At 35.6% G+C, this 27,245-nt stretch overlaps 1 protein-coding gene across 4 annotated transcripts in view; it reads right to left on the minus strand.

The window, feature by feature from the left end:
* EYA2 (EYA transcriptional coactivator and phosphatase 2) overlaps positions 1 to 27,245 on the minus strand; it is a 117,414-nt gene that overhangs the window by 51,646 nt on the left and 38,523 nt on the right. For 3 of the 4 annotated variants that reach the window (XM_039351265.1, XM_039351267.1, XM_039351264.1), the window contains exons 2-5: positions 16,243 to 16,361; positions 11,443 to 11,491; positions 9,673 to 9,815; positions 5,011 to 5,127 (exon numbers count right to left, since the gene is read on the minus strand). In XM_039351265.1, coding sequence (XP_039207199.1) covers positions 5,011 to 5,127; positions 9,673 to 9,815; positions 11,443 to 11,491; positions 16,243 to 16,351 — 418 coding nt within the window. In that variant the 5' untranslated portion in view covers positions 16,352 to 16,361. Of the gene's footprint in view, positions 1 to 5,010; positions 5,128 to 9,672; positions 9,816 to 11,442; positions 11,492 to 15,010; positions 15,058 to 16,242; positions 16,362 to 27,245 lie in introns of those variants that run through there. The other variant, XM_039351266.1, reaches the window with a different exon arrangement.

Consider the following 27,245-nt stretch of genomic DNA (forward strand, 5'->3'; position numbering starts at 1 on the left):
ACTTAACAACCCGGTTACTAATTTAACAATCACAGTGATTCCCTTAGAATCAGAAAAGTCATAAAATGGGGCAAAACTTACTTAACAAATGTCTTGCTTAGCAACAGGAATTTTGGGCTTAATTATGGTCATACATTGAGGACTAATGGTATATCCTTGTTCTTTTAGAAATAGCACCAGTTTTAGTTTGAAGTGCTCATAAATCAACTTTCAAGAACTATCATAAAGGTATCTCTCCCAGTCTGTTGCCCCCGAAAGATATCATAATACCCTAAATTCTCAATCTGTAATGGGCATAGGAGTCTTGCAAAGCATTTGTCCTTTTTTTTTTTTTGGTAAGTACAGGATTAGGAATTGTAACTGTTGCTTTTCAGCTTAAAAACAAACATGTTCTAATGACAGCTAGGAGTATTATGGTTTAATCTCAAAGTGGCTAAACAGTTTCGCCCAACTCAAGTAATTAATTATAAAATTCAGGGAGACAAAACCTTGTATCATTTCTAGCCGTTATGCTCTAATGTCCTGAAGGAGGTGACTTGAAATCATAAGTGAAAAACACAGTTATATGATACAGGAAATGGCCATAAAGATGAGCTGGTTGCCAAGTGTCCAAAATGCAATCACATGACTGTGGTGTGTGTGTGTGTGTGTGTGTGTGTGTGTGTGTCCATTGGAATTTCGAAATCGTGTCATAAGTACTTTTGGGGGAAGTCCATCGTAACTTCAGAAGGTCACTAAGCAACCAGTCATAAGTTGAGGACAATCTATATCTATTTATGACTTAGTTTCTATATCCATATAATGTACTTAGGATTTGCATTTCTAGGCTGGCAGTTCTACCAGGTATCCACTCTTGGGTGTTAAAATAGATCATGACCAAATACATATTTTTTTCTAATGAGGAGATTGCGGCAATATATTCAAAACCCCAACCAGACAAAAGGATGAAATTTAACGGATTTCTCTGAGTCTCAGCCTCTGTTACAGGACTGTTGTGAATATAACATTCAGAGGCAATGGTAGCAATTGATGTACAGACAGTTTTGAATTCACTGGAACAGATAATTAAATTTGGTGGGAGAACCTTCACCTAGTTTTGTTTTGTTTTGAGCACCAAGCTTATGTAATACAGATACAAACAGGGCCAGGAGATAAAAGTGACAGTGAACCCAAACTTCAGGATATTTAAATAAGTCCAAGTGTAAATGAGTTAATCAGAATGGTGTTTCGTAATTCATCCAAACATTTCATAATTCTGAAGAATAGCTGGAGTCATCAAGAGCTTTCCAGGTTTGCTGAATCAGGAATCAGGTTTACAAAACTGTAAGAGCCCTTTCATATTTGTCTAGTTATCAGCTGTGAGTCAGCAGAACTAGGTAAGGAATAGCTCTAAGAATATGCAAGAGAACCTGGGTTTAAAGAAAGTGTCAGATGGCATCAGAGCAAAAGTCATTTTGTCTGGCACCCTTTTTTAAAGGCCAACCAGATGTTTCAAGTGGTTAACAGATAGGATGAAAAGATACAACAATCTTTTTGAGTTTTCCACTGAAATGCTGTTCAGGGAAAGTTTGGAAGCCTTTCAGAGTACAGATACTGAGAGCCCTTACTTTTGTCCAGGACATTTGCCCCTGCTTGGAAGATATTCCTACCTATTTTGAGAGACTATTAACATCTCAGTTGAGGCCAAGCCAGTCTTTTCCATTTGTTTTTCATAATAAACTGTTGCCTTTGCTCCTATGTGCATAGGTTTCTGATCAAAGAAAGCTGGAAACAGCAATTTCTATTCCTAATTACTATTGGCTGATGTATTGGTTGGGACCCTGTGATACATAAAGAAATAAAATAAAATAAGACAAATAACATATTGCTCAGGGTACAATTTCCCAAGGTTTAAAAAGAGAAGATGCAAAATTGATCTTTGCCAAAATAGAGCCATTTCTTATGCTAGTCTATGACCGTAATTATTTAATTTGAGAACCATTGCTATTTGTTCTAAGATTAATTCCTATGGATGCTTTTCATCATGAATAAAAATCCTTCCTATATGACAGTCTCCCATATGATTAAATTCTCACCAGTAGAAGTTATTGTCCACCAGGCTGGAAGGCAGTGGCTTGAAGAAGGCTGCTGCAAGCATTTTAATGAGTTATAAAAAACATTCACATTCAGTTCTTGGATCATGTAAAACATTTTGCTCTGGTTGCCCAGCTCTATTCTGCCCATGATTGCAGCTGTCTTGATTGTTTTAATGTGGACAAGTTAAGGAAAGTAACTGAAGGGTTCCCCCAACTTAACTTCTCAATGAAGATTACCTGTATATGGAAAAAATGTTCATCACTCACATTTTCACAAAAAAGATGAGATTGTTTAGGGCAAGGGTAGTGGGGTGTTTGGAATGAAGTTGGTGTCAGAACTCAGAGGTTGTGGGTGCTTCATCACTGGAGGTTTTTAAGTAGAGACTGGACAGTCACTTATCTGAAATGGTATAGGGCAGTGATGGCCAACCTTTTAGACACCAAGTGCCCCAAAACCGCCCCACCCTGCCTCCCCACCCGCAGGGCCACCTACCGGCTCTACAGCCTGCTGCAGCAGATTACCCAGGCAGTCCTGCAGTGCCATGGCGGCCACGTCCTCCGCCCCTGCCCTGCAGCATCATCGTGCAACAGGGCAGAGTCTTGTCTCTGCTGCCCGGCTGCCATGTCTTTGGCTGGGCTGTTCTGCGCGGGCTGCACCTGGGGGCGACTCTCCTCTGGGGGACTGCTGGTGAGGAGGGGACTGTGGGGGGAGGGGGCTGGGTGATGGCACACGTGCCCACAGAGAGGGCTCTGCGTGCTGTCTCTGACACGCGTGCCATAGGTTCGCCACCACTCATATAGGGTCTTCTGCTTGAGGGGGGGGGTTGAACTAGAAGACCTCCAAGTCCCTTCCAGCTCTATTCTGATTGAATGGCATACACCCAAAACCATCAATGAAGTAATGTTCAATGACTTAGTTCACCCAGTGCATTTATTTTGAATATTGAATTAACCAGTGACTAGGGTTCACACAATTAAACAAACAATCTGGATTCACAGAATCCAATAATCAAACCAGGATTAGCAGCATAGAAACCAGAGCACCATATACCAACTATTGAAAATCTTTGAGTAAATGAGAATCTACTTATACTGGTGGGAAAATTTTATATTAGAGGCTAAAATTTTAAAAATTGTGAAATCAGATTCATGCGTGCAGTTGAGAAATTCAGAAAACGAAAGCTCATGATATCCAAGACTTAAAATGGGTTGATGACAATGCAACAAAATTATTATTGTATAAGAATGGTACACTAATTTCTTTTACTGCATTCTACTTTCACTTTTATTTTACTGCTTCTCTTTTCTTTGTACCTCCACATCCAGTTTTTCTCAAAATCTATCTCTGACAATGCCCCAAACAATGGCCCATTCCACATTTAGAAACTATCATTGTCCTTGCATTCTTCACCAATTCTGTCAGTCTTTCTTCATATATAATCAAAACTATCTTAGATTTATATTCATTGATTTAGCATGTATATATATGAATGGACATATGCTGAAACCACATTTTACCCCATTATTTCTAAGCAGTTACCTATCAGTCACCATCCTCATTCATTCTTTTTCCATATTCACTCATCTCAGTCATCAACTTCAGGTCACCAGTTAGAATATTTTTTGCCCATGGACTACATTCATTCCATAATTTTCCTCAAAACTCATCTCTATGTCTTCCGTTATCACCATTCATTGGAGATTGCCAATTTATGGACTCCTATTTTCAGACGTATCCATAATAATATAGAAGGCACCAATTTATATTTTGCTGATACATGCTTTAGCCCTTTTACTCATAATTAAGTTTATTGGGATATATTTATTGATCCAATGCCACAAGATCAGGCTGCTTGTTCAGTTCTATTCCATCTTAAATCAGGCACATGACATATTTTTCTTTCATTAATTCATCTTCTTTATTTATTTCTAACTTTAAGGTTAGGTAATAGTCAGTTTTAATACATCCTGGTGAATATGCCACAAGCACAACCACACTCCAGTTCCATCCCAAAACTATTCATGCTATTTCTTATAAGCTAGGCTCTCAAAGCCAGAAACCACCTTTCAACTCAACATACTGCTGACTGCATCCCAGAAGTAGGATCTACAGTACAGGCAGCATGCTGATATATATTCCGGGTGCAAAAGTATTTAATATCTATGAATAAAGTACCGTAAATGCCGGCGTAAAAGGCGACCCGGCGTATAAGACGACCCCTGTCTTTATAGCCAGGCCGCATTCCTAGAACGTCGTCTTATACGCCGGAAACTACCAGTATTTCCGGCGTATAAGATGACTCGGCGTATAAGACGACCCCCGTCTTTGGCGCCGATTTCAGCGCTCGCGGAAGTCGCCTTATACTCCGGCATTTATGGTATTATGTACAAATGGGGATTTAAATATGACATAAAAGGACATTCACTCTTCTCTAAATGCAATCTGTATTCTAAAAATGTTGAGCAAATAAATATAAGAAACAATGAAACAGAGGCAGCAGTTTTTTCAGGAAACAACATGATTTTATATGACTATATCTATATCTGTTCAGTCACAAATAGCACATTCGTGTGCACGTGTGTGTGTGTCTATAGTGTGTGGGTTTGTATGTATCTCTGTGTGTGTATGAGACAGAGTTGAAATAGCTAAAATGTTTTGGGCCTTCAGGCAAGATCATAATGATTTTATAACATTTTGCCAATTGTGCAAAATGTAGACTTTTTAAAACAAATAATGCTTTAATTGAATGTCAGTGAGCACTGTTTATTACCCCTGCAATACAGAGTAGGCAGTTCTGTGCAGCACAAGGTTGCTTCAATGTCTTTCTGTATGCTGTATAAAAAAATTGTTCCAACAAAACAAAGAAGAATTCTAATGTAGACACACTGATACTCCTGTAACTGTTCTTGGCTGCAACAGATTTTGAATACTAACCATGCATTTGGTAAGCATAAGGTGTCTGGCCTGATGCTGCTGTGCTGAAGCTGGATCCATAGCTAAGAAACCCACTTTGACCAGGTGAATGGCTCAGGCTATCTTCTGTTTTGATGGCTTAGGAGACAAAGAAGAAGGAATATATATTACCAGGAAGCTAATACGAAGCATGCACAAATATTTGATGGACTAAGATCATTTTCAGTAGTGTTTGTTCCTATTGTAATGTTTCTCCCCCACCTCTAATTCATCCAGCAGAAGATGGAACAACCTCCAAAATAAAGGGCAATATGACAGCATTTTCTGGATAAGAAAGGGAAGGGAAACTGTAGGTAGAATTGTTCAAAGGCAGGGGGCAATTTGAATTCCGACTCTTATTCATATCTTAGATCAGGGGTGGTCAAACTCGCAATGTCATGATGTGTTGTGATGTATCGTGACTTTTTTTTCCATTGCCGGCAATGAGATGGGCGCATTTTCACCATGACTCATCTGGCCCGTGGGCCTGCAGTTTGACACCCTTGTCTTAGATAATAAGGACGGTTCTATTAATGGCCTTTCAACAGAATTAGAAGTTTTTGTACAACATTTAGCTTGTACTTGACATTAACTGCAGGGGGAGGTCAGAAATGTATGCAGAACACCATATGGATCACATTTCACCTTTAAAATAGAAGAGATCCCACTGCAAGCTGCGCATCTGCCCAATAACACTGATGGTTGCCTCTTGCAGCCATTTAGAAATTGGAGCAAATTTCTTCATGGGATAACAATGGCACACAATCGTGTTATTTGCAAAATCATCTCCTCATGAGAACATCTGTCTGTTGTACTAGATCTGGGCATTCTCTGCATCCTATCCTTTAAATGTTGCCACCTAGCAGGGCCTAGATAGCACACCTTCATGGTACATGACTCTGCCCTTTGAAACACCCTCCCCACTCTCCAGATCTGGCACCTTATCCTCCTGGCCTTCCAAAAATCTGTAAAGGCCTGGCTTTGCCACAAAGCTTGGGGTAGTATGAGTCTGGAGCTCAGGGAAGCTCTAAATATTATTCTGGATATGTTGCATTTGGGTACCAGGAGGTTTTTCATTGGCTTTTATACTCTTTACTGTTTTTACTACTTGATTATTGTTTGTGCGTTGCCATAACATTGGCAGCTATAGAAATCTTTTAAATAAACAAACTTCCCATGCCAAAAACAAGTTAATTTGTTTGGGCAACCATGAGTGATTATAAGTTACTACTGCCGACTCCATAATTGTTGGTATCTGAACTGGACTTTTGAGGGTATATGGTAGGAGAAATTGTTTTTGTTTCCCTGACATTTATATTCTGATTGCAATCGGCAACTTTCATGCAGAACACTCAACACATTATAGGCTTGGCCACAATTAATCTTCAGTGACAGATGCTTTATGGAAGCCTGTTTCAGACAAAGAAATAACTTGGCATCAAATTAATTTCCACATAGTTCTCCGTTTTGTCTAGGAACTTGGGATAGTTTTATTTTTTAGCCAAAAAAAAAAAAAATACATTGTACTTGGTTGTCTGCCAAGTGGGATTTTTCAGAATGTACAGAATTGCATGGTGGGCGTAATGAAGAGGGAGGGGGGAAAGAGGAGAGATTATTGTACAGAAGATGCAAATAGGCAATCTATAGGGTATGTAACAACAGTGCAGACCTGACAGGCAGATGGCCCTACCACATATCTTTGTGGACCACTGCAAGTCCTTTAGGATGGTGGTGCTCTACAAATGCAATAAATAAATATATGAATAAATAAATGTTTAAACATAATGGACCAAAGACACCAGTTTGTCACCAAAGGACTACTCTTCACCTGCTGTTAATAACAACTGTTTATTGTTTTTCTTGGCTTTTATCCAGCTAATATAACCTCACATATACTATATAAGTATGATTCCAGGAAAAAAAAATTCTCAAGCCACCACAATTAAAATAAGAATCATAAGTCCTGTTTTTCCACTGTAGAGATTGAATAGAATAGAGCTGGAAGGGACTTTGGAGGTCTTCTAGTCCAGTCTCCTGCTCAAGCAGGAAGGCCTATACCACCTCAGACAAGTGACTGTCTAACTTCTTCTTAAAAATCTCCAGTGATGGCGCGCCCACGATTTCTGGAGGCAAGCTGTTCCACTGGTTAATTATCCTCACTTTCAGGAAGTTTCTCCTTAATTCCAGATTGCTTCTTTCTTTGATCAGTTTCCAACCATTGTTTCTTGTCCTGCTCTCTGGTGAATAACGACCCCCTCTTTTTGGTGGCAGCCCCTCAAATACTGGAATACTGCTATCATGTCTCCCCTATTTCTTCTTTTCTTTAGACTAGCCAAGCCCAAGTCCTGCAGCCATTCTTCGTATGTTTTAGTTTCTAGGCCTTTAATCATCTTAGTTGCTCTTCTCTGATTTTTTTCCAAACTCTCAACATCTTTTTTGTGATATGGTGACCAAAATTGGCTGCAGTATTCCAGGTGTGGTCTTACTAGGTTTTTATAAAGCGATACTAGTACTTCACGTGATTTTGATTCTATGCCTCTGTTTATACAGCCCAGGATTGTATTAGCTTTTTTGGCTGCTGCTGCATCCTGCTGGCTCATAGTCAAGTGATCATCCACTAGGATGTTTATGAACTAATTTTAAATTCTCTTACTCATTTAGTCGACCAGGAACTCATTTAAATTTTTAAAGTTATGTATCTTTTAAAAGTCAGTATCAATTTATTATGTTTCAAAAATCATAATCCAGGATATATGATGGATCATAAAGAGTTCCTATAGAATATATGTCTATGTAAGCTCTATGAGAAGAAAGTACAGAATTTCAAGTCTAAGGAATTAAAGCTGTCAAACGCTTGCACAAAAAAGCCTCGGCAGATTACAAAAATGTTCAATGTCTGAACCTCTCTCATGGTCAAGTATTACATTTTATTTCATGCTTGAATATAAAAAGAATGCAATGTGTCATGGGTCATAATATACATTTAATAATTAACTTTATCTTCGCATGTTCAATTATAATAATAGTTCCTTATTTATATTCTTTTAAACTACGTATATATGAATACTGACCTAGAATGTTGAAGAACTGATTAAGGGCAACTACTGTGAAAAATTACAAAATCTTTAAAGGATGTCTTAAAAAACCTAAATGTGTATATAATATTATTAATTAAGAAGCAATGCAGTGGGTTCGTATGTGTAGCAATCCATTTGAATTTCTGGAATCTGATATTGCTACCTATAATTTACCACAAAACCAGTCATGCCAAAATAAACTGAAACTGAACTGTGTTGGCAGTTTAAATTTAGATTCAGTATCAGGAAACTTTTACGGTCTAGGTCTTGGAACAGTCTATAATATGAACATGCTGACTTATGCTGTGTGATTCATTCAGTCAGTGTAAGCCTACAATCACTTTAGGTTGGTGAGGAAGAATAACATATGCAGAGTTACTTGCATATACATAGAAAATTGAGTGGATCAATATAGTTATTTGCACAGACCAACTTTGGGGCCAGTTATTTTGCTTTAACACACATATCATGCTCTTTACACTCTGGAGAATGCTAATTTACAATTATCTGGATAGAAGTAATTGAACTGTATCTAGTCTGTAAGTCTAACTACATCATTATCTCTTGAATTGGAAAACCAAAAGATTACTGCAGTGAGTTATTAAGAAGACTATTTCAGAAGAGTATCTGAATGGTTTAGTTCAGGATTTTTCATACAACGGAACTTGTTCTCAGAACAATTAATTGAGTAATATAAAACTGGTAATAAAATAAAACTTTGTGATACAAGATTCAGCAGCTAAGCTGACCACCAACTCATGATACCAGGGTCATATTTTGCCTGTCTTAAAATATTCTGGAAAGGACCTAGTCCAACCCCATGCTCAAGTGGAAATCCTACCTGATTTCAGACAAATGGTTGTCCAGTCTTTTCTTTAAAAACTCCATTGACGAAGCACCCACAACTTCTGAAGGCAAACTTAGGCAGAGATTCAAAGCAAGTACCTACTTTCTGCAATTTTGCCCCAAGGGAAATAGGCAAATGTAAAATATAATAGAGCTTTGGGTGGGCATCAGAGCTGTTCCAAATTTTCTACTGAAGTGATATAAGTATTGGCAACAATATTGCATATATAATATTTTAAGACAGACAAAATATGACCCTAGTGTCATGAGTTGGTGAGCAGCTTAGCTGCTGAATCTTGCATCAACTAAAGCAGGATTTTTCAAACTGGGTTGTGTAAAATTTTAGGTTTCCATGAGAACTTGAGGAAGATCCATAAGAAATAGAGGGAAAAATCAAATAACTCCAATATATAAATTAAAATGAATAATTACAACAATCACAAGTTTTGTTTTATTACCAGTTTTATATCACTCAATTAATTGTTTTGAGAACAAGTTCCCTTGTATGAAAAATCCTGAACTAAAACATAATTTTCTGAGATAGTCTTCTCAATAACTCACTGCAGTAATCTTTTGGTTTTCCAATTCAAGAGATATTGATGAGTTAGACTTACAGACTTGATGCAATTCAAGTCCATATCAATCCAGATAATTGTAAATTAAATTGTAAGGAAACAATTAAGAAAGCTGAGTTTTTCTTATTAACCAGTACACTACTTACAATAGGAAGGTATTCCATATGGTTGTCCAGTTGGTGGATACGCAGTATAAGCAGCAGTTTGCTGGATGCCTGCACTGTACTGAGTCTGCCCATAAGTAGCCATTGTTGCAAAGGATGGAACTGTTACTATATGGGGATAATGTCTAATTAAGAAAGAAAATTGCATCAGTTGATCACTTTTGGCAATGACTATGGGATGATATGAATAGTTAATGCATGAATTGGAAAGGAAAACTAGTTTTTCATCCCTCAAATAATTTATCTTTATATTTTCTGTAAAAATAGTAACGGAGAGATAAGAGAGTTTTTTTAAAAAAAATTCTTTAATTTAACTTTCTGTTTGGGAAAGAGTGTTATTTTAAATTCATGGCCACTTTTCCTCTGGGTAAACATTTTATGTTTCGTATTACTACCAGTAATTCTAATACAATCTTTTGAAACTTCAGATCTATATTTCGCACTCTCATAGGCAGCTCTATTACAATCCACTGAAGTAATTCAGCTTTCCAACTCTAGAAAATATTGTGATTGGAATATCAATCAAAACTGTCCAAAAGGCACTTTGTGCCATAACGGCCATAATAGCGATGGTTATAGGATCACCACCAAGTATTAGCAATATCTTGGTTTTGCCTGACAATGCTTCGGTCTAATAGTCATTACCACAGGTGAGTAGAATTCTATCAAAAACAAAGACGCATAAAGCAGAGGATAGGAGGGAAAAAAAGAATGCTGGTAATAATGCCCTTCACACTCCGATGATTTCATGTAGCAATTCCTGATAGATTTTAAACAGAAGATGGGATTACAGAATTGCCTTCTAAAAACGTCCAATTAGAATGGAACTCATGACAATTGTGTCATGACCTATCCAAAAAAAGACAGCTGGTTCAATTATATCAAAGCTACTGAAGGTCAAAGAAAATCAGCAAAATAACATTCCTTTACTTCTCTCATAGAGCAGTCAATTCTGCCATAACCAGCTCCGATCCCTGACTAAAATGGATTCAGAAAAATCAGTTTCTTCCAAAGAGCATAGATTTGGTCAGTAATTAAATGCTCAAAATTTAACACCAACTCTAGGCTTATAAACTGAGATGTCCAAATCAGTAGTGATATTACTACTGCCTCCTTTAAGAAAGTTTGGACCAACCCATCTCATAAAAATGACTAGGGGCTACAACATTTGCTTGACTAACCTATGAAACCTTGAAACAAAATTTGGGTACATTTAATTCAATAATAAAATAAGATTGCTAAGTAATGTGAATTAGTTTAAACACATGACAGATTACATCATATTTTGTACTTTTATACTCTTCTACAACTTGGTGCCTATTACGCATACCAGATTGCAATTTCCCCTAAATTCCCGCATGCATAATCAAACTATAATGAGACTAAAAATTCTGGGGATTCTTATTCCAACCTATTGAATAGTCAGAAGATAAAGGAAGACTGCTTGTCAATGAAGGCAAAATGCTTCTTGTGAGTTAATACTTGCTGTGATATGTAGACATTATCAAAATAATAATTTGCCTTTAGAATCTCTCTCTCTGTGTGTGTATAAATGCATATATGTATCTATTTATGATTATAACGATTAGCATCAACTTATCATTTCTACTCAGAATTAATTTCAGAGAAATCAGAAGAAATGTATAAAGAAAATGTACTTCATATCACAGTGGAATATTTCTATAATTGGCTGGCAATCCCTAAAAACAAATGATTTATTCTGACAGAAATCATTCAATGTAGCTCTCTTACTTGGTAGTGTAGAGATGAAAAGAATGTTGAGGTGCAGATTTCCTGTTGCCTATAAAACAAAATTAGTACAGTTAATGCCATCAACTATATTAATGCCAATGAAATAATATTCTGTTAATTGCTTGCCAAGATCTGTGAATAACTGCAGTACACGAATAATAATCACATTCATAATTGTTCTAAAGGTTATGGGATATGTTAATACAATATATCTGGACCCAGCTAAAGAAAGTATTAGTATTTAAATGAGAGACAATGGTTAAGTGCACTGTCCTTCGAAGGGGACATTTTAATGGCAGTAGAATATTTAAGTCATTTAGATAAGTTGTTTAGTAAAATGAGGAAACAAAGTCATCAGCATTCTCACAGAAATATCAAACCATTAGAATTTACTTATCCCTCGAGGGTTTGAAAATATACATTATGGTCTAGAAGAATCTAGCAGGACAAAATTCAGAGCCATTAGCAAATACACTGAACAGTTCTTAGGAAATTGTTCAACATCTTTTTTGGCATTTCTTCCTTAACCATTCAGAAAACCAAACAATTCTGTTAGATTGTTGTAAGATAAAATAGTCATTAGTTTATAGTTTTATTTCAAAAGTTAGTTTGAATTGAATTTTTCAATTGTAATTTGAAGATATCATAGACAAAGCACTCATGTGTTGTACCAACATATGATTAAGGCAATATCAAGTGATCCTCTGCCTTACACATCATGTACTTTGTATTGATACTAAAGAAGATTCATCATGCATAAACCTACATTCATTTTCTGGGCACCATAGAAGATATCACTCAAGTAGTACTACATACAAAGGCTCTTTTCTTACATTGTCAACAGCCAAGATAATTGCCAAAAGCTCATTGGTATGATATAATTTCCAGCTCAGGCACAGATAGGATAGGATATGTTAACCATCCCATTTGGTACTTTCAACTAAAGAAGCTCCTGGTTCTTTAGCTTGACCAAGAGTGTAGCTTTATTGGAAAATCCATCTAGGCACGGTAGAAGCAAAGTAAGTTCTGGGATTTTCCCACGAAAACTCACATAGGTAACTCCCTTTTTCCTCTCTGGGCCACCCACAGTTCATAGTTCACTAACTGAGTTCAATTCTTTTGCTTTGGGAAAATCTGTCTGCTCCGGTCAAATATTCTTCCTTGGCCTTGGTAGATAATGTCTCTCTGACAACAGAAGGTTCACTTGCATTCCATAGCTTCCACCGCCCTTAGGAATTTATCACCCTCCTCCCATCACTATTTGGCAAAGCTGCGAGTGAAAGCAGTTGCAGAGAACTATGGTTGAGTCAGGTTTGACAGGATAGCATCATTGTCATCATTCTGTAATCCATATATATGGCTTATGGTTTTGTCATTCAGATGTTAAAGCAAGATGGGGCTCTCAGAAAGCTGTAAGTTGTTGAGAACAGCTTCAATACTTATTCACAATAGTTAAGCACACTGCAACTAAATAGAGCTCCTAGTTTTCAACCACTCTCAGAATAACCTGAAACATTAAAAACCAGTAAAAAACTAAAAAATAAGGTGCCTTCCTCTCTCCTCTCTTGTGTTTCCCAAACAAAACAAAGCCTCCAGTTGTATGAGTGAAGACATGTTTGAAAATACATTGCTAAAATAGTGAGATAACCATTTAAGCCTTTAAATGGTTGGAAGTGAGGCTTTAATATTCTCAGCCATTTCACTTCTCTATCAAAAATTTTCTTTGCAAATAATTTAGGTCACTGTAAATCTGTATCTAAGAAAATACAAACAAATCTGCTTTAGATTAAGGATGATGATGATGATGATGATTCCCGCTATTTTTTTTGCAAGGCCAATTCAAACTAAATCTCAAGACTATTTTCATTGGCAAAGCACAATGTATAATTTCCATTAACCATTCTGATTGCAGATACTTCATTCTTGAAATCCCTTGTTGATCAGTTATGTGTGTTGCAATGTAAAAATAATTCTCTCTCAGATTATTACATCACTCTGAGTTCGTTTCATTTTTCTCATGTCTTGCTGCCTTTTGAAGGCAGAGGATAGGGCAGTTGAAATAAACTGGTGACTGCTTTGTCAAAGCAAACAAAAGCAAAACATAAAGAGAGCTGGATTCCTAAGCAACTTGTAACTCTACTATAGTTTGATCTCAATTGCATTTTTAAATTGGACTGTTTACTTTCTTCAAAATGCTAATTAGTGGACTAATTAACTGATAATGGATATCCCATTTACAGTAGCCTTCCATTTACAAGCTGCCTTTGTTTTGCAAGTATTAAATGAATAAGAATGTGCTTAATATGGTAAATTAGTATTTTGATATATATCAACACAACTAACTAATGCTAATATAAAGAATCTCATTAGCATGGACAGTTTTCTACTTTCTCCACATATTTCCTTTTAATTATTCCACTATTTAATATTTTGTTTCTGGATTTCTGCTTTAATCTTTCCTTCAATCCAGGAACCACAATTTCAACCAACTATTTTTTAAGGTTCCTTTTTGTTGTAAATTATCTTCCTCTCTCTGCCAACGAATACCTGATTTATAAGTATTGGGATGAAAGTTTGTATTCTCTCACAAGCTAAATTTGAACATATTGATGTTTTGTTTTTTTAAAAGGAAACAAAATAAAAATAACTGAAAAGTTCTTTGGAATTTCAGATTTCCAAATATTATTTTAAACCTACTAATTTTTTTAAAAAGCCATTTGTAATAGATGCTAATTATGAAAGTTTAGCTTACAGTTTTTCCATTTCAATAATATTATCTCCCTGATGGTACAATTTTTTTCCTCTGAGCCAGCTTTCTTTTTGATGCCATTACAAGGTAACTCTAACTTCTATTGCTTTTATAAGTCCAAGGGACTGAAATAGATCAAAAAATAAATCTGGAAGATAGATGATTAGTTCATCTTGAAATATTTATTTCCCATTTGATCCAGTGAGATTTACTCATCCATTTCAGCAACTGATACCATGTTGCCAGTATTAAAAGTACATCTACTGTATCTATCTATGATCCAGGATCTCCAAGTAATGGCTGACTGATGCACAAAGATGGAAATTGAATAAGGGTATAATTGTAGTCTCATCAGATAAGCTAGCTTTGGACTTTCTTTTTGGGGAAAGGACAAAACGCATTACTGTAGAAGTCATGACAGCAATTTACAAGACAATGCCTGTTCAAAATTATTCATATTTTCAAATCTATAAGCAAGATTGTGATCCAGTTTCTGTCTAATATATTATGGTTGCAGGATTAGACATAGTTGCATGCCAAAAGTTAATCATTCTACTTAACAAGCATCTCCCTTTCAATAGGCAGATAGCTGGACTTTTAATTTCAGCAAACAATAGCTAGAACTGTATTAGCAAAAACTAGTCCAGCAACATCATTTGCCAATAATTTAAAAAACAGATTTAACATTCCATCTTCTTTTCTTACCCCCATTATTTTTTCATACTGTCCAAGTGAAGACAGAAAATGGGAATTGGGGTAAGTAAGGCAGATAAATTTCCATTGCCTAACCTCAAATGCCAAAAGAATGTGTCTTAATACCTGCCAAGCATGAAACTTCAGACCGCAGTTTGGAAGGAAGATTGTGTCTGTGTGTGTGAAAGAAAGAATGAAAAGTAATTATAACACTGTCAGCTCTGGATTCCTGATCTTTCAAAAAGCCACATTATAAGAGCAGCATCAGTACATCCTGCAATAGACAGGAATCACTCAAAAGACCATTGCACCATTCTTTCCTCTGTCCATATTGCCTCTAAATTATGCACGACCAAAAATAGTAATATTGTATAAGATTTCATTTTCTAATGGGTTTCTATGAATGTAATGGAACAACTGAAATCCAAACACATTCAACATTTTAGAATATTCACATGCATGGGATATACTGAAGCAAATGAACTGGCAAGATGAAGTGTATTTATGGATTTACTTCCGGTGGTAACAGTCGATTTTGATTATGTATACTCATACTCTAAATGCAGAAATATGCAGCAAGAGAACTGAAATTGGAGAAACTTGGAATAATGTGTAAGGCATCCTTTGAATCTTCCCCAAATAAAAATTAGGGACAATATTTAAAGCAGGGAAGACTGGAAATTAAAGTACCATTCTTTTTAGAGACTGCTGGAGCATATAAAGTCCAAGGCCAAAATCAGAGTAACCAACAAGAATAAATGCATTCTTAAAATCTGCTACTTTTCTAACATCAGATAATAACAGAAATAACTTTGAGCTAATGTTGACATGTTGACATAAGAAATGCAGAGCAATACTACGAGAGGCTTTCAATTACTCATAGCAGGCATATTAAATCTCATTATTTTTACATTTAAATAAAAATATTTCCTCAGACATTTTCTGCTTTGTCCTTTAACTGCCCTAAAATCAACAAGCAAACAAAAGCCAGACTTGAACTCCTCTTTGATCTCAACCTAGTATTCTCAGTTCTGACCAGCTATATCTCTGCTTTATCTAGAGCTTCTTACCCAATGGTCTATAAATTAGAAAAGCTTAAATGCTTTTGAGGTGAGAAGGAGCTGGACTTGAATAATAAAGATCTTCAACGCAATCAAAAAGTAGAGCATCTTCCATACACCTTATTCATTCAGAAAAGATCCACAATTAGGAACAATCCGCAGAAATGGTTTTCTTCCCATTTCAAAGAAAAAGACTGATACAAACCTAGGCCATATGCTTGTTCATTCTGTCTTTTACAACCCTACCCACGCAGTCACAGCTAGGCATCTGAAGTTGAAGCAGAACTAACAACTTACCTTCTATGTCATCTGGAACCGTGGCATAAGTGTTAGAAAGGTTAAGCTTCAGAATGTCAGGATATTCTTTATTTACAGTCAAGCTGGGTGGTGTCACTAGATCTAGCATTTCCTTATACCTGGAGAAAAGCAAAGGGGGGGGGGAACCCAGATAATTTATTCATTAATTATGCACGCTTGCTAATGACTCCACTTTTTTCCCTAGGAATACACATATTAAAGCTGATTACTTAAACCCAGCCTTAATATAAATTCTACATAAACAACATTCACGAAAAAAGTTTTCGTCCAAGGGAAACTGCTGAATTAAAAATCAAGCATTGACTTTCCTCGGAGATTACAGCTATATTTGATTAAATATTTTCCTGTACATCCTGGATTTTGCCATCAGATGATTACATTTATGTATTGCTTAAATGCCACAAGGAGCAAGGCACAGATTCTAGTATTACCATCATTTCCCAATGCATATGATTTTATCTAGAGAAGACTGCAAGTCACCACACAGTTTTAAACAAGAAAGTTCTTAACAGCACTGCTGTTATGGAGGATTTAAAGAGAGGACACCATTAAATGGGAAAGATCCAGATTAACATGCCCAGTTTATTATTTATTATTGTGATAAATATGATTTAAGAAGGCTTCATTTTTTGTAGAATTGGGTTTAAACAAATAAACCAGTGTTTCTCAACCTTGGCGATTTTACTCATCTTAAAGTTCCCAAGGTTAAGACATACTGTACTAGACCAGGGGTAGTCAACCTTGGCTCTTTTATGACTCGTGGACTTCAACTCCCAGAATTCCTAAGTTGTGCTGGCTGGGAGCTGAAGTCCACGAGTCATAAAAGAGCCAAGGTTGACTACCCCTGTACTAGATTCTCCCTTAAAAAAAATCTTTCTGTGATCAAGACATTTAATGTCAAGTCAATTAGACACAATTTCTAATGTTAACAGATTGGCTTTCAATATATTTTTCTTCAAAAAATAGCAAATGGGATCCACACAACATGCGGCTTTTTCAGGGATGGATCTGGACACATTCCCATGCTAACACTAAGTATTGATGCTTTGCAAATTTGGAGACTCTGCTGAAATATTTAGTAAAGTCAACAGCATGCCTAGCTGATCTGAAAAAAGCCCAAGTAGGTACAAAACTCATTGAACTTCCTTGAAGGAGAGACCAATAAATGAAAAGTTGCAAAATCTCCCAGGAGATAACACTGGAAGCCATTTTTATAATTTTATCAAGAAATAAGTCATGACCATGTAATCACCAAGCTTTTTACTCTTTATGAATCTACATTTGATATATTCATTTTAATTACTGAATTAGTCTATTCATCTATTGTTGCCTAACTACTATCCAAGCTACTCTAAATGCAGTCAGTATTAGAGAAAAAGAAGGGTTCTTTAAATTCAATCCATCAACTCCCCCACCCCAATCTCAACAAATTATGCCTCCTTATCATAACAATTCATACTTTTCTTACAAGGAGGCAAGCAGGTTTTAAAGATTTTTTTTCTTTCATTGAATTGTGTCTGATTCTCGAAAACTGCCTGGACAATTCCCTGCAGTTTTCTTAGCAAGGGTTTTTCAGAAGTGGTTTGCCACTGCCTCCTTCCTAGGACTGAGAGAAATTGGCTGGCCCAAGTCATTCAGATGGCTTTGTGCCTAGAACTCACATCTCCAATTTTCTAGTCTGATGCTTTAACCACTAGACCAAATTGGCTCTCAGATCTTAAAAATACATTTTAATATTTACTGTTTAAGTTTTTCAGATATCTCAGGGTTTGTTGATTATTTAAAAAACTCTGATAGTTCTAAAGGATGCATAGTTCATCAGAAATTTGATTAACACCTCTGCAATTAAGTAAGAGACAAAGGGATTACTGAGAACAACATGTTGTCTACAAAGTCATTTGAAAAAAAAAATCAGCTCAGGTTTGAGCACTGAAGATGCTTATACAGTTGTAGAAAATCAGTATACATTCCTTCCTTTCACTATCCACATAACTGAGCATCAAGGAAATCACTCATGCAAAGCTCAAATTATACAGAAAAAAATCTCTACAGACAACAGCATATTGCTAAAGTAATTATGGTGTTAGCTCCATCGCACTCTACTTCTGCAGAATAAAGGACCAATATGGCATAGCAAACAGAGGACAAGATTTTGGTCATGTCATGTGATGGGGACAAATGTTGTAGTTTCTCCTCTCCTCTTGCATTGTTACACTTCACACTGAAATTGCAATGGCCTTTTTTTAGTATGAGAGAGAAATTAATCATTTCTTAACCTATCCAGATTTCTTCGCTTTATATTACTGAGATAAATTTATAATGAAAATGAAGGATACACACACACACACACACACACAAGCCTGAGAACCTTGTTCTCTCCAGACTCTCAATCTCAAAAAATATACTGCATCTTCTAGTAACTACCTACTCAACCACAATGAAAAGCATCACTCTGCATGTTTGAAGAGATATTTCATGTTTTTTTAAAAAAGGTCCAGAATTCAATATAGGCTACATAAGTAACTTCATATGAAGAACTATCTATTTGTTAACTAGACTTCTGCAGCAATTCTGTCCATAGAAAAATTAATGCATTTTTTGTGGATCTCTTTATTTTGCATTGTCAGCTTCAGGAATCTTCACTGCAATCATACAGATACATTCAATTCAAGCAGTACAGGAAAATATGTATCCTCCCCGCCCCCCATAACCCATCCCATCTAATGTTCTGTTTTACAGCTGTACAGAGCAGATTGCACCATTTGTTAGACCTGTCGTCACTCTAGATCCCCTGGGGCTGCAACATTAAGGCAAAAGCATGACTGTGCTTTTAGAAGAGTACTCCCCAGCAGTGCAAAGGAGCAGAACTTAGGAGCTGACAGCTGGGAAGTGGGAAGGGGAGGAGAGCAACTTCAAAAGGTTTCTACTGCTGCTAATGGATTAAAAGCATATGGAAGGTTCCAAGTAGGCCCTGAACCAGCTCACCTTTTGATTTACCCTTGTGGGCCTTTGTTCAGCTACCTAAGCTGCAGATGACTACCTAGGCTGTGAGATAAAGATACAGCATTCTGCAGTAGAAAGGTAACAGATGGCATGGCAGTGACCACAGGGAATGACGAAGGGGAGAGCAAGTTACTGAGGTTAAAGTCACTGACTTAAGGGATGCACTATATGAGAATAGCTCACCTAACCTAAAGAAGGAAGCCTCTGTTTGCTAATATATGTAATAAGAGAAGTATAATTTGTTGTTTATCCCCTAGCATAAGGCTTGATCTGTAATGGACACAGTGTGCCCTTTTTCCAAGAAAGCAGGTTTAATATTTCTGCATCAACAGACGCTGTCAGGAAATCAGCCTTGGAGAGACTCTGCCAGCATAGTTAATATTGGACTAGAAGGATCAATGGTCTGGCTTGGTAAATGGCAACTTCCTAGGCTGTGATAATGTTAATTATGTCGGCATTTGTGAAAACCCACCATTAAGACATTTTCATTTAGTGCAAAACAGAGGCAACTTCTATGTCTATTCTTGTATCTCATGTTTATGAATGGTTGAGTGTCTGTTTACAAGAAAAGTCAGAAAGATTTTGGATTACGGGATGGAAAGTGGTTCTTAATCTCATCCCTCCTCACTCTGATAGCTCTTCCCCTTCAGAAAAGCTCCTGCTTATGTTCAGCAATATACTGTAGATTTTTAAGATAATGGCCGTACTTCCAAGTTTTCAAAGAGGAATTTAACATAATCAACAACTTACCCTACATAAAAATACTCTCCAATGTATTCATCACACACAGCCTATAATTGTACAAAACTCCAAATGGATTACAGTTCTATCTGTATCCATTGAATCCACAGGCATATAATGTAATTAAAGTCACAAGTAGCAATGTAATTCAAGAAAGGAGTATTAAAATGCCCCCAGAGTCTACCTCCAATTATGTTTTTTGATTGGTACTTAATCAGGCATGCTGTCATGTGTGTTGAGAGCACAATTGTCTATAAGTGCTCTGAAATCAGATTCTAATTTAAAACTGAAGATCTGGTATTACAATTTTCCCCAACCTTGCTGGGAATTATGGAGACAGATGTCCAACATATATGTGAGATACCAGAATAGAGAAAGCTGCATTAGCAGAACCTACACAATAACGATAAACACTTTGATGGAGTAAAGGGAGTCAAAATATGAGCCTTCATGATTTAAGTTACCGTGAAAATTAACAATGAACAATTATATAAAATGTAAAGTGGTAGATATGAGTATATCCCATTGCGAACAATTATGTTTGTAGTTAATTGAATTCAGATGCATTCTGCTATCTAGTTTCATTTAGATTCATTAAGCTGCATAATTTATATGCAAGTACAAAATGATTAGCCTTTGGCTCTAGAATACTGCCTAGAAATACCCTGTTCCCAGGTCACAAAGAGTCAACAACGGAACTGGAAATTAAACTCAAACATTTCCCAAACATTATTTCTTTAAATACTACAAAACTTTGTGAGATTAGTAAATGTATTGTGGTGCCATTATTAAAGGACAGCCTATGATATTTACCAAGAAAATTAATACATTTGAAGTGACTAATATATATTTAAATTATTTTATATAATGCAATTCAGATACAGCTGACTGGTGATAGAACTGCTCTTTTGGTTATTTCAGTGCCAGAGCTATAATAATTACAAACATCAGAACTGGAACAGCTTCCAAATCATACATTTTTTTTAAAAAAAAGTAATATATATATATGAGTGAGAGAGAAAAAATAATGAAATATTTCCATCATTTTTTAACCTACTGAATTTCAGTGTCTTCTTTGATTCATAGCAAAAGATCATATCAAGAAAATCAGGTATTTGTTTGACTTCAGGTTGACTGCAACAAAACTGTTAAAATATAACTTGTGTTTTCTATCTGGACTATAGCAACCGAAGGATACAACTTGTTAAAAAGGTACAGAAACAGAACTGAAAGAATTTATACTGTTATGTTAAAAATTGAACTCCACTCAAAGTTACAAATTCTGTAGGCAGCATCCCAATTAAATATTCTGGATTTTTTTGTGCTAACAATGTTATGTCCAAAGTTGATGGAAGATACAAGTGAATCAGCTGTCTTTGACCTAATAGTAATCAATAGGGAAGATTTAGTGACTAAAGTAAAAAGTAATGTAGCAAAAATATTTGAAGTGACCTTGTAGTGTTAGAGTTCTTAAGGAAAGTAAAACAGAACATAGTTAAAAAAAGACAAATTCAGAGTAATGATAAATAAGATCCATGGGCAGAAGTTAATATAAAAAGTAGATCAAGATAGGCTGCCTTAAGGAAGAGATGCTAAAAGCACTATTGCAAACTGTGAGTATGAAAAATGAAGAACTATGTAAAAACTGAAAGAAGATCTGAAAACCAAAAAAGACAGTTGAAAGAAATGAGAAAAGGTCACAAAATAAAAGTAAAACTCGGTAACTTAGGAACATTGAGATGGCACTGAGTATTCAAACTCAGAATAAGCTGAAGTTGACCAAATCTGCTAAGAGTAACAAAAAGGATATCCTTAGATATGTCCAAAGTTGAAAGGACAATGAAAGCAGCAAAATATTAATAGTTAACAAAAAAGACAGAATTTCTCAACTGCTATTTTTGTTCGTCTTTTCTAACAAAATCTTATGTGGTCATATGAACTGCACTTTAAGGTACTGAAGAAATGGTCTGGCTATATTACCCTGTGTTTGTTTACTGAAGGATAGCAAATACTGTCCATATCTTAAAAAAGAGGGACCAAATTATAAACCATTTTAACATCAATATTAAAACATATAGAGTAATAAATATCTGGGAAAATCTGAAGGCAAATCACAAAGATCTAAGCTGCTTGAAGATAGTACACTAATTACCAGGTTAGCAATGATTTGTCAAGAAGAAACCTTGCCAGACTAAGATATCTTTAGTTTGGCAAAACATTTATCAAAGGAATGCTGATTAGCAAGTTAATTAAGTGTAGGCTTGATGGCATGACAATTAAACAGATATCTTATAACTGGCTACCCAAAGAGGGCCATCTATGATTTCTCATCAAATTGCAAAGAAACATAAATGATGTCATTAGGATCAGTCCTAATGACTTGAATGAAAAGTAGAGAGAATGCTTATCAGATTAACAAATAGCATAATATTGCCATTTTATAGGTAACACAAGAACAAAATAAAATCTTGGTACCATAGTCAGAAGAATGGGCTGAAAATAACAAAGGGAAATTTAACAGATAAAAGTCCCAGATTCTTTATTTAAGAAACAAAAAATCAAATACTGAGATATATTATGAGGAATGCTTGGCTTAGTAAGAGCTTTTGCAAAAAGTTCTTGGAATAGTAGTTGATTACAAACTGTACATGAGCCAGCAGGGAGATGTAGCTGCAAAAAAACAACATATGAATTTTTAGGCTGTATCAAAAGAAGTATAATTTCCAAAACATGGGAAATAAATTTTTACTCCCTAATTATTTTTCTATTATTACAAATTACTACAGCTGCCAGTTTGAGAAAACTGCGGCTTGGTTCACAGATTACAATAAACCATAATGTGGTTTGTTTAGTTCTGGTTAGCATGTTATATGAATTAACCAACTGTGCTTCGTAAATCATGGTTTGTAGAGAAAAAGGGGCCAGATTAGTAGCTTCTGATTCAGTTTTAGATATCAAATATCCTATATTTCTTTGCCAGAATAGTTCAAGAGTTATACTCAAAATTCCAGGTTTTAGGATTTCAGCCCCAAATTAGTGGGCTGCATGTTATAGTCAACTTTTTCCCAACCTGTTGCACATCAGAAGACCCAGAATGACCAAGAGGTTGAAGAAACTGGTGATCAATCAATCAGTAATTCCTACTGATTTCAATAGGACTTACTTCATATATGAATGATTGGGCAATAGGTTTTCTCTAACCAGATGATACACCAGTAATTTCGATTGATTCAGTATTTTTTTTAAAAAAAATTACTCTTGCCCTGTAACCCTAAACTTGGTCTGTTTTTAATTACTGAGCTTATTAGTTACACCCTCTCTAATCCAAACAGGCAGAGTAGGAGAAAGTTACATAGATGGTAACTATTGCTTTTTACTAAAGTAATGTGGGTTCTAAATAATTTACCATAACTTATTCAGATATATTTATTGGAGAATGTCATTTTAAGTAGGCCACTAAGCAATTTAAAAGGGGGAAAGAATCACTTTGAAGCTTGAAATATGGGTTGTTGGTTTGATCTCTGAGCCAACCCAACTACCAACCCAAGCTACTAATATTCAAACACAACTCAATGAAGCTTAAAATATATTTCTTATGCATTCATCAAATTCTTTCATACACCCCCCCCCAAAACAAAAAAAAAAGAGGTCAGAATAATTCTTACAAGTAAATAGGAACAGACCACAACAAACTGAACATGAGTCAGCAGTATAATATATCAGTTAAAAAGGTTTATACAATTCTAGGTTCCATCAATTCCTGGTCATATTCAGAAGAATTTCCAGTATTTCTAGAATGGAAATACTTATTTGTGAAGAGTACATCAACAGGAACAAATCTAACAATGATGGGTTAGAATGTTGGACTACCCCAATAATTTGCTTTCTCTATTCAATCTAGCTTTCAAGGTTCTTGTTGTGAGAATGAGATGTGATCCCATCTATGCTACCTTGAGTATATAATGGTATTAGCCTATCATTGTAATTTTTTTACAAATAGTTTGTGGCACAGTACCAAAATATAAATAAAATACTTTTCAAGCTTAAAATCTCACAAAATTTCAGATGAAAAAATTTCAAGGGATTTTGCACTCTGGCAAGAGTCTGGCTAATTAAAAACTAAAACTAATTTTTAAATTAAAAGATTAAATTGTATTTTTAAAAATAATTAACTAATGGTCCTGAGTGGGAACATTCATATTTGTATTTGATTTCTGAGGGGTATAAGTATATATGTTTACTTTACATATTGCTATAATTTACTAGAATCCTCCAGAATAGGGATGTATTATGCAATAAACAAATAAACAAAGTTAATGTTAGGGTCATCTGGAATTACATTACATTTAATGTATACATGCCTTGGTATCTATGAATATTGCATTAATAACATCTGGCTTATGCAATATTCAACATTTTTTATTGATGATATAATGCTCACCATGAGGGAGATGTGGCATTTAAGTAAACTAATAAACTAATGCCCAAACCTAGATGCTATCTCTATATTCGTCTAATTAATGGAAACTAGTAAACCAACTTCAAATTCTAATTTCAGGTTGCAGTTTATTTAGGGACTGACAAAGTAGGGCCCTAAATTTTGAAGTTACCAAAAGTTTCTTTTTAAACATTAAGGCAGAGGATTGTATCCAGAACATAAGATGTCATGGTATGTCTTTATTTGACCCTGATGAAATCTTTAAAAAACTAATCTATGCAGTTTTGGCTATTCTAGTTTAAGAAAGGTAGAATTGAATATATCCAAAGATCTGCAAGAATTATAACAAGAAATTCACAGAAAGCAAGGAAAATCTAAGAATCTAATCTGAGGAAGAGACAATTGAGAAGATATAAGAAGTCCATACTTATTATGGACATCTCCAAATATCTGAATGTCTATCATAATTGGAGTAGATTTGTTCTCTGATTCCAAGACCCAAACTAACAGGATCAAATTACCAAATAAATAATAAGTTTTGATTTGACAGGAATACTGTGACCATGAATTGGACTCTGAAGATAATGCCCTTTCTCACAGTAGAGGTTTTAACCACTGACCACTTAACTGGGATGCTGGAATTATGGAGTTCTTACAAGAATACAGATTGGAGTGCTTATTTTTTTAAGGCTTTAACTATCTTTGTCATGATATGAAAAGTAAATTATAATAGAATTTTAAATAGCCCATGATAGATTCTTCAATGAAAAGTTTTACAGGAAATATCTCTTCAACTTCTCACTTTAATGTGAGATATTCAAAGACTTTTTTTCTGGACAGAGATAAATGAATGATACATAATAATAATAATAATAATAATAATAATAATAATAATAATAGTAATAGTAAAGTTGGAAGGGACCTTGGAGGTCATCTAGTCCAACTCCCTGTTCAGGCAGGAAACCCTATACCATTTCGGACGAATGGCTGTCCAGTCTCTTCTTAAAAAACTTCCAGTGTTGGAGCATTCACCGCTTCTGGAGGCAGGTTGTTCCCACTGGTTAATTGTTCTAACTGTCAGGAAGTTTTCCTTAGTTCTAGGTGCTTCTCTCCTTGATTAGTTCAACCTGTTGCTTTGGTCCTGCCTTCAGTGCTTGGAAAAATAGCTTGACTCCTCTTCTTTGTGGCAGTCCCTGAGATATTGGAACACTGCTATCATGTCCCCCCTTGTTCTTCTCTTCATTAAACTAGACATACCCAATTCCAGCAGCCGTTCCTTATATGCTTTAGCCTCCAGTCCCCTAATCATCTTTGTTGCTCTTCTCTGTACTCTTTCTAGAGTCTCAACATCTTTTTTACATCGTGGTGACATTATACAAAGCAACATTATACAAAGATCATTGCATATAGTAAATTTCCTTTATTTTAACCATCAGGTTTGCATAATTTTAATTTTTAATTAGTATTTATTATGGAAAGTCCTGTTTCAGCCATGAAACATGCTGGTTGACATTTCTTCAGCTTAACCTAGCCTCTCTATGAGGATCAAATAATAGGGAAACATACAAAACATTCATTCTACCTTGACTTTTTTGAATGAAAATGAAAACTATTAAATGCAAATAATTTTTAAATACATATACCAGGATATTTTATCATAGATGCCTATAGAAATGCACATAAAATCACTGAAACTCTTGAGTACGGCAGATGAGACCTTGGTAGTTTAAGGGCCAAGCCTGAATAGACATGATGGGAGATTTCCAAAGAACAGCTGAGTTTTAGGCCAGACTATAAAGCTAAAAGAATGTTTCCCCCCCAAAGGTAAACAACTCATAATGTTGCCATGTAGACTACATAGATGTCTCATTAGCAGCTGAGCTTGACTTGAAGGTTGGGTGGGGACAGCTAACCTCAGATAACTCCCAAAAAATCTTTTGCCCTAAATATACAAACAGAAGTAGCTGCAAATGAACAGTTTGGGAATCTAGGTCCAGATCATTTTATTAACTTCCTTCCTTTCCTATATTTCAGATACCATAAGGCTATTGTAGATAGTGGCTGCTGGCAGTTCTTCAGCATTTCACATAGAAGTCCTTCTCATCCTAATTTGGAGAAAGTTATTTGGATCTCACACTGAGCTGTGAACTGTCCCTATTTGTGTATGTAACTGCCATGTAAACATCTATCATGTAAAGTTTGACTTATTCCTCAGATAGGTTTTTAGAAGCTATTCCTCTATGGTGGTTTTTTTAAAAAAGCAAAACCAAGCCAAAGCTGGACATAGGTTCCCTTTACAAGAACGAAATATATGTCTAATTGCAAAATAGTTTTCTCCTCAAGCTGATTCCCCTGAGACCATGAGCATTAACTGTCTATTCTTTATATGACCAAATCAGTTTTTGTTTTTGTTTCTTTACATTTGAGAACTCCATTGTTAATGCCATATTCAGCCCTCAGGGTCAGAAACAGATCCTACAACAGGAAGAAGGAGCAGAAAGAGGGGAAAACAGGCTCAGCACTTCTCCAGAATTCTTCAAGAATGCCGCAGGATTCATTTCAATGAATTTCTCCACATTAAATTCATGTGTAAAAGAAATGAGAGGAGGGAAAGAACAAGACTAGAAAATAAAACCTTGACATTATCCACAAGAAGCACTAGTATAAAAATTCAAATAGATATTCCATGCTGGATGTATCTAAGCTACTTTGTGTATATTTTAAACAACAAGCTAGAAGATGAAACTTGCCCAAAACCTCAAGCGTTATGTCTCTGGAGATTCTCAGTCATCCAGGTCAT

This window comes from Crotalus tigris, unplaced genomic scaffold (genome assembly GCF_016545835.1).
Source record: "Crotalus tigris isolate CLP2741 ecotype Arizona unplaced genomic scaffold, ASM1654583v1 scf7180000018371.15429387391:27106975, whole genome shotgun sequence".
NCBI lineage: Eukaryota > Metazoa > Chordata > Lepidosauria > Squamata > Viperidae > Crotalus > Crotalus tigris.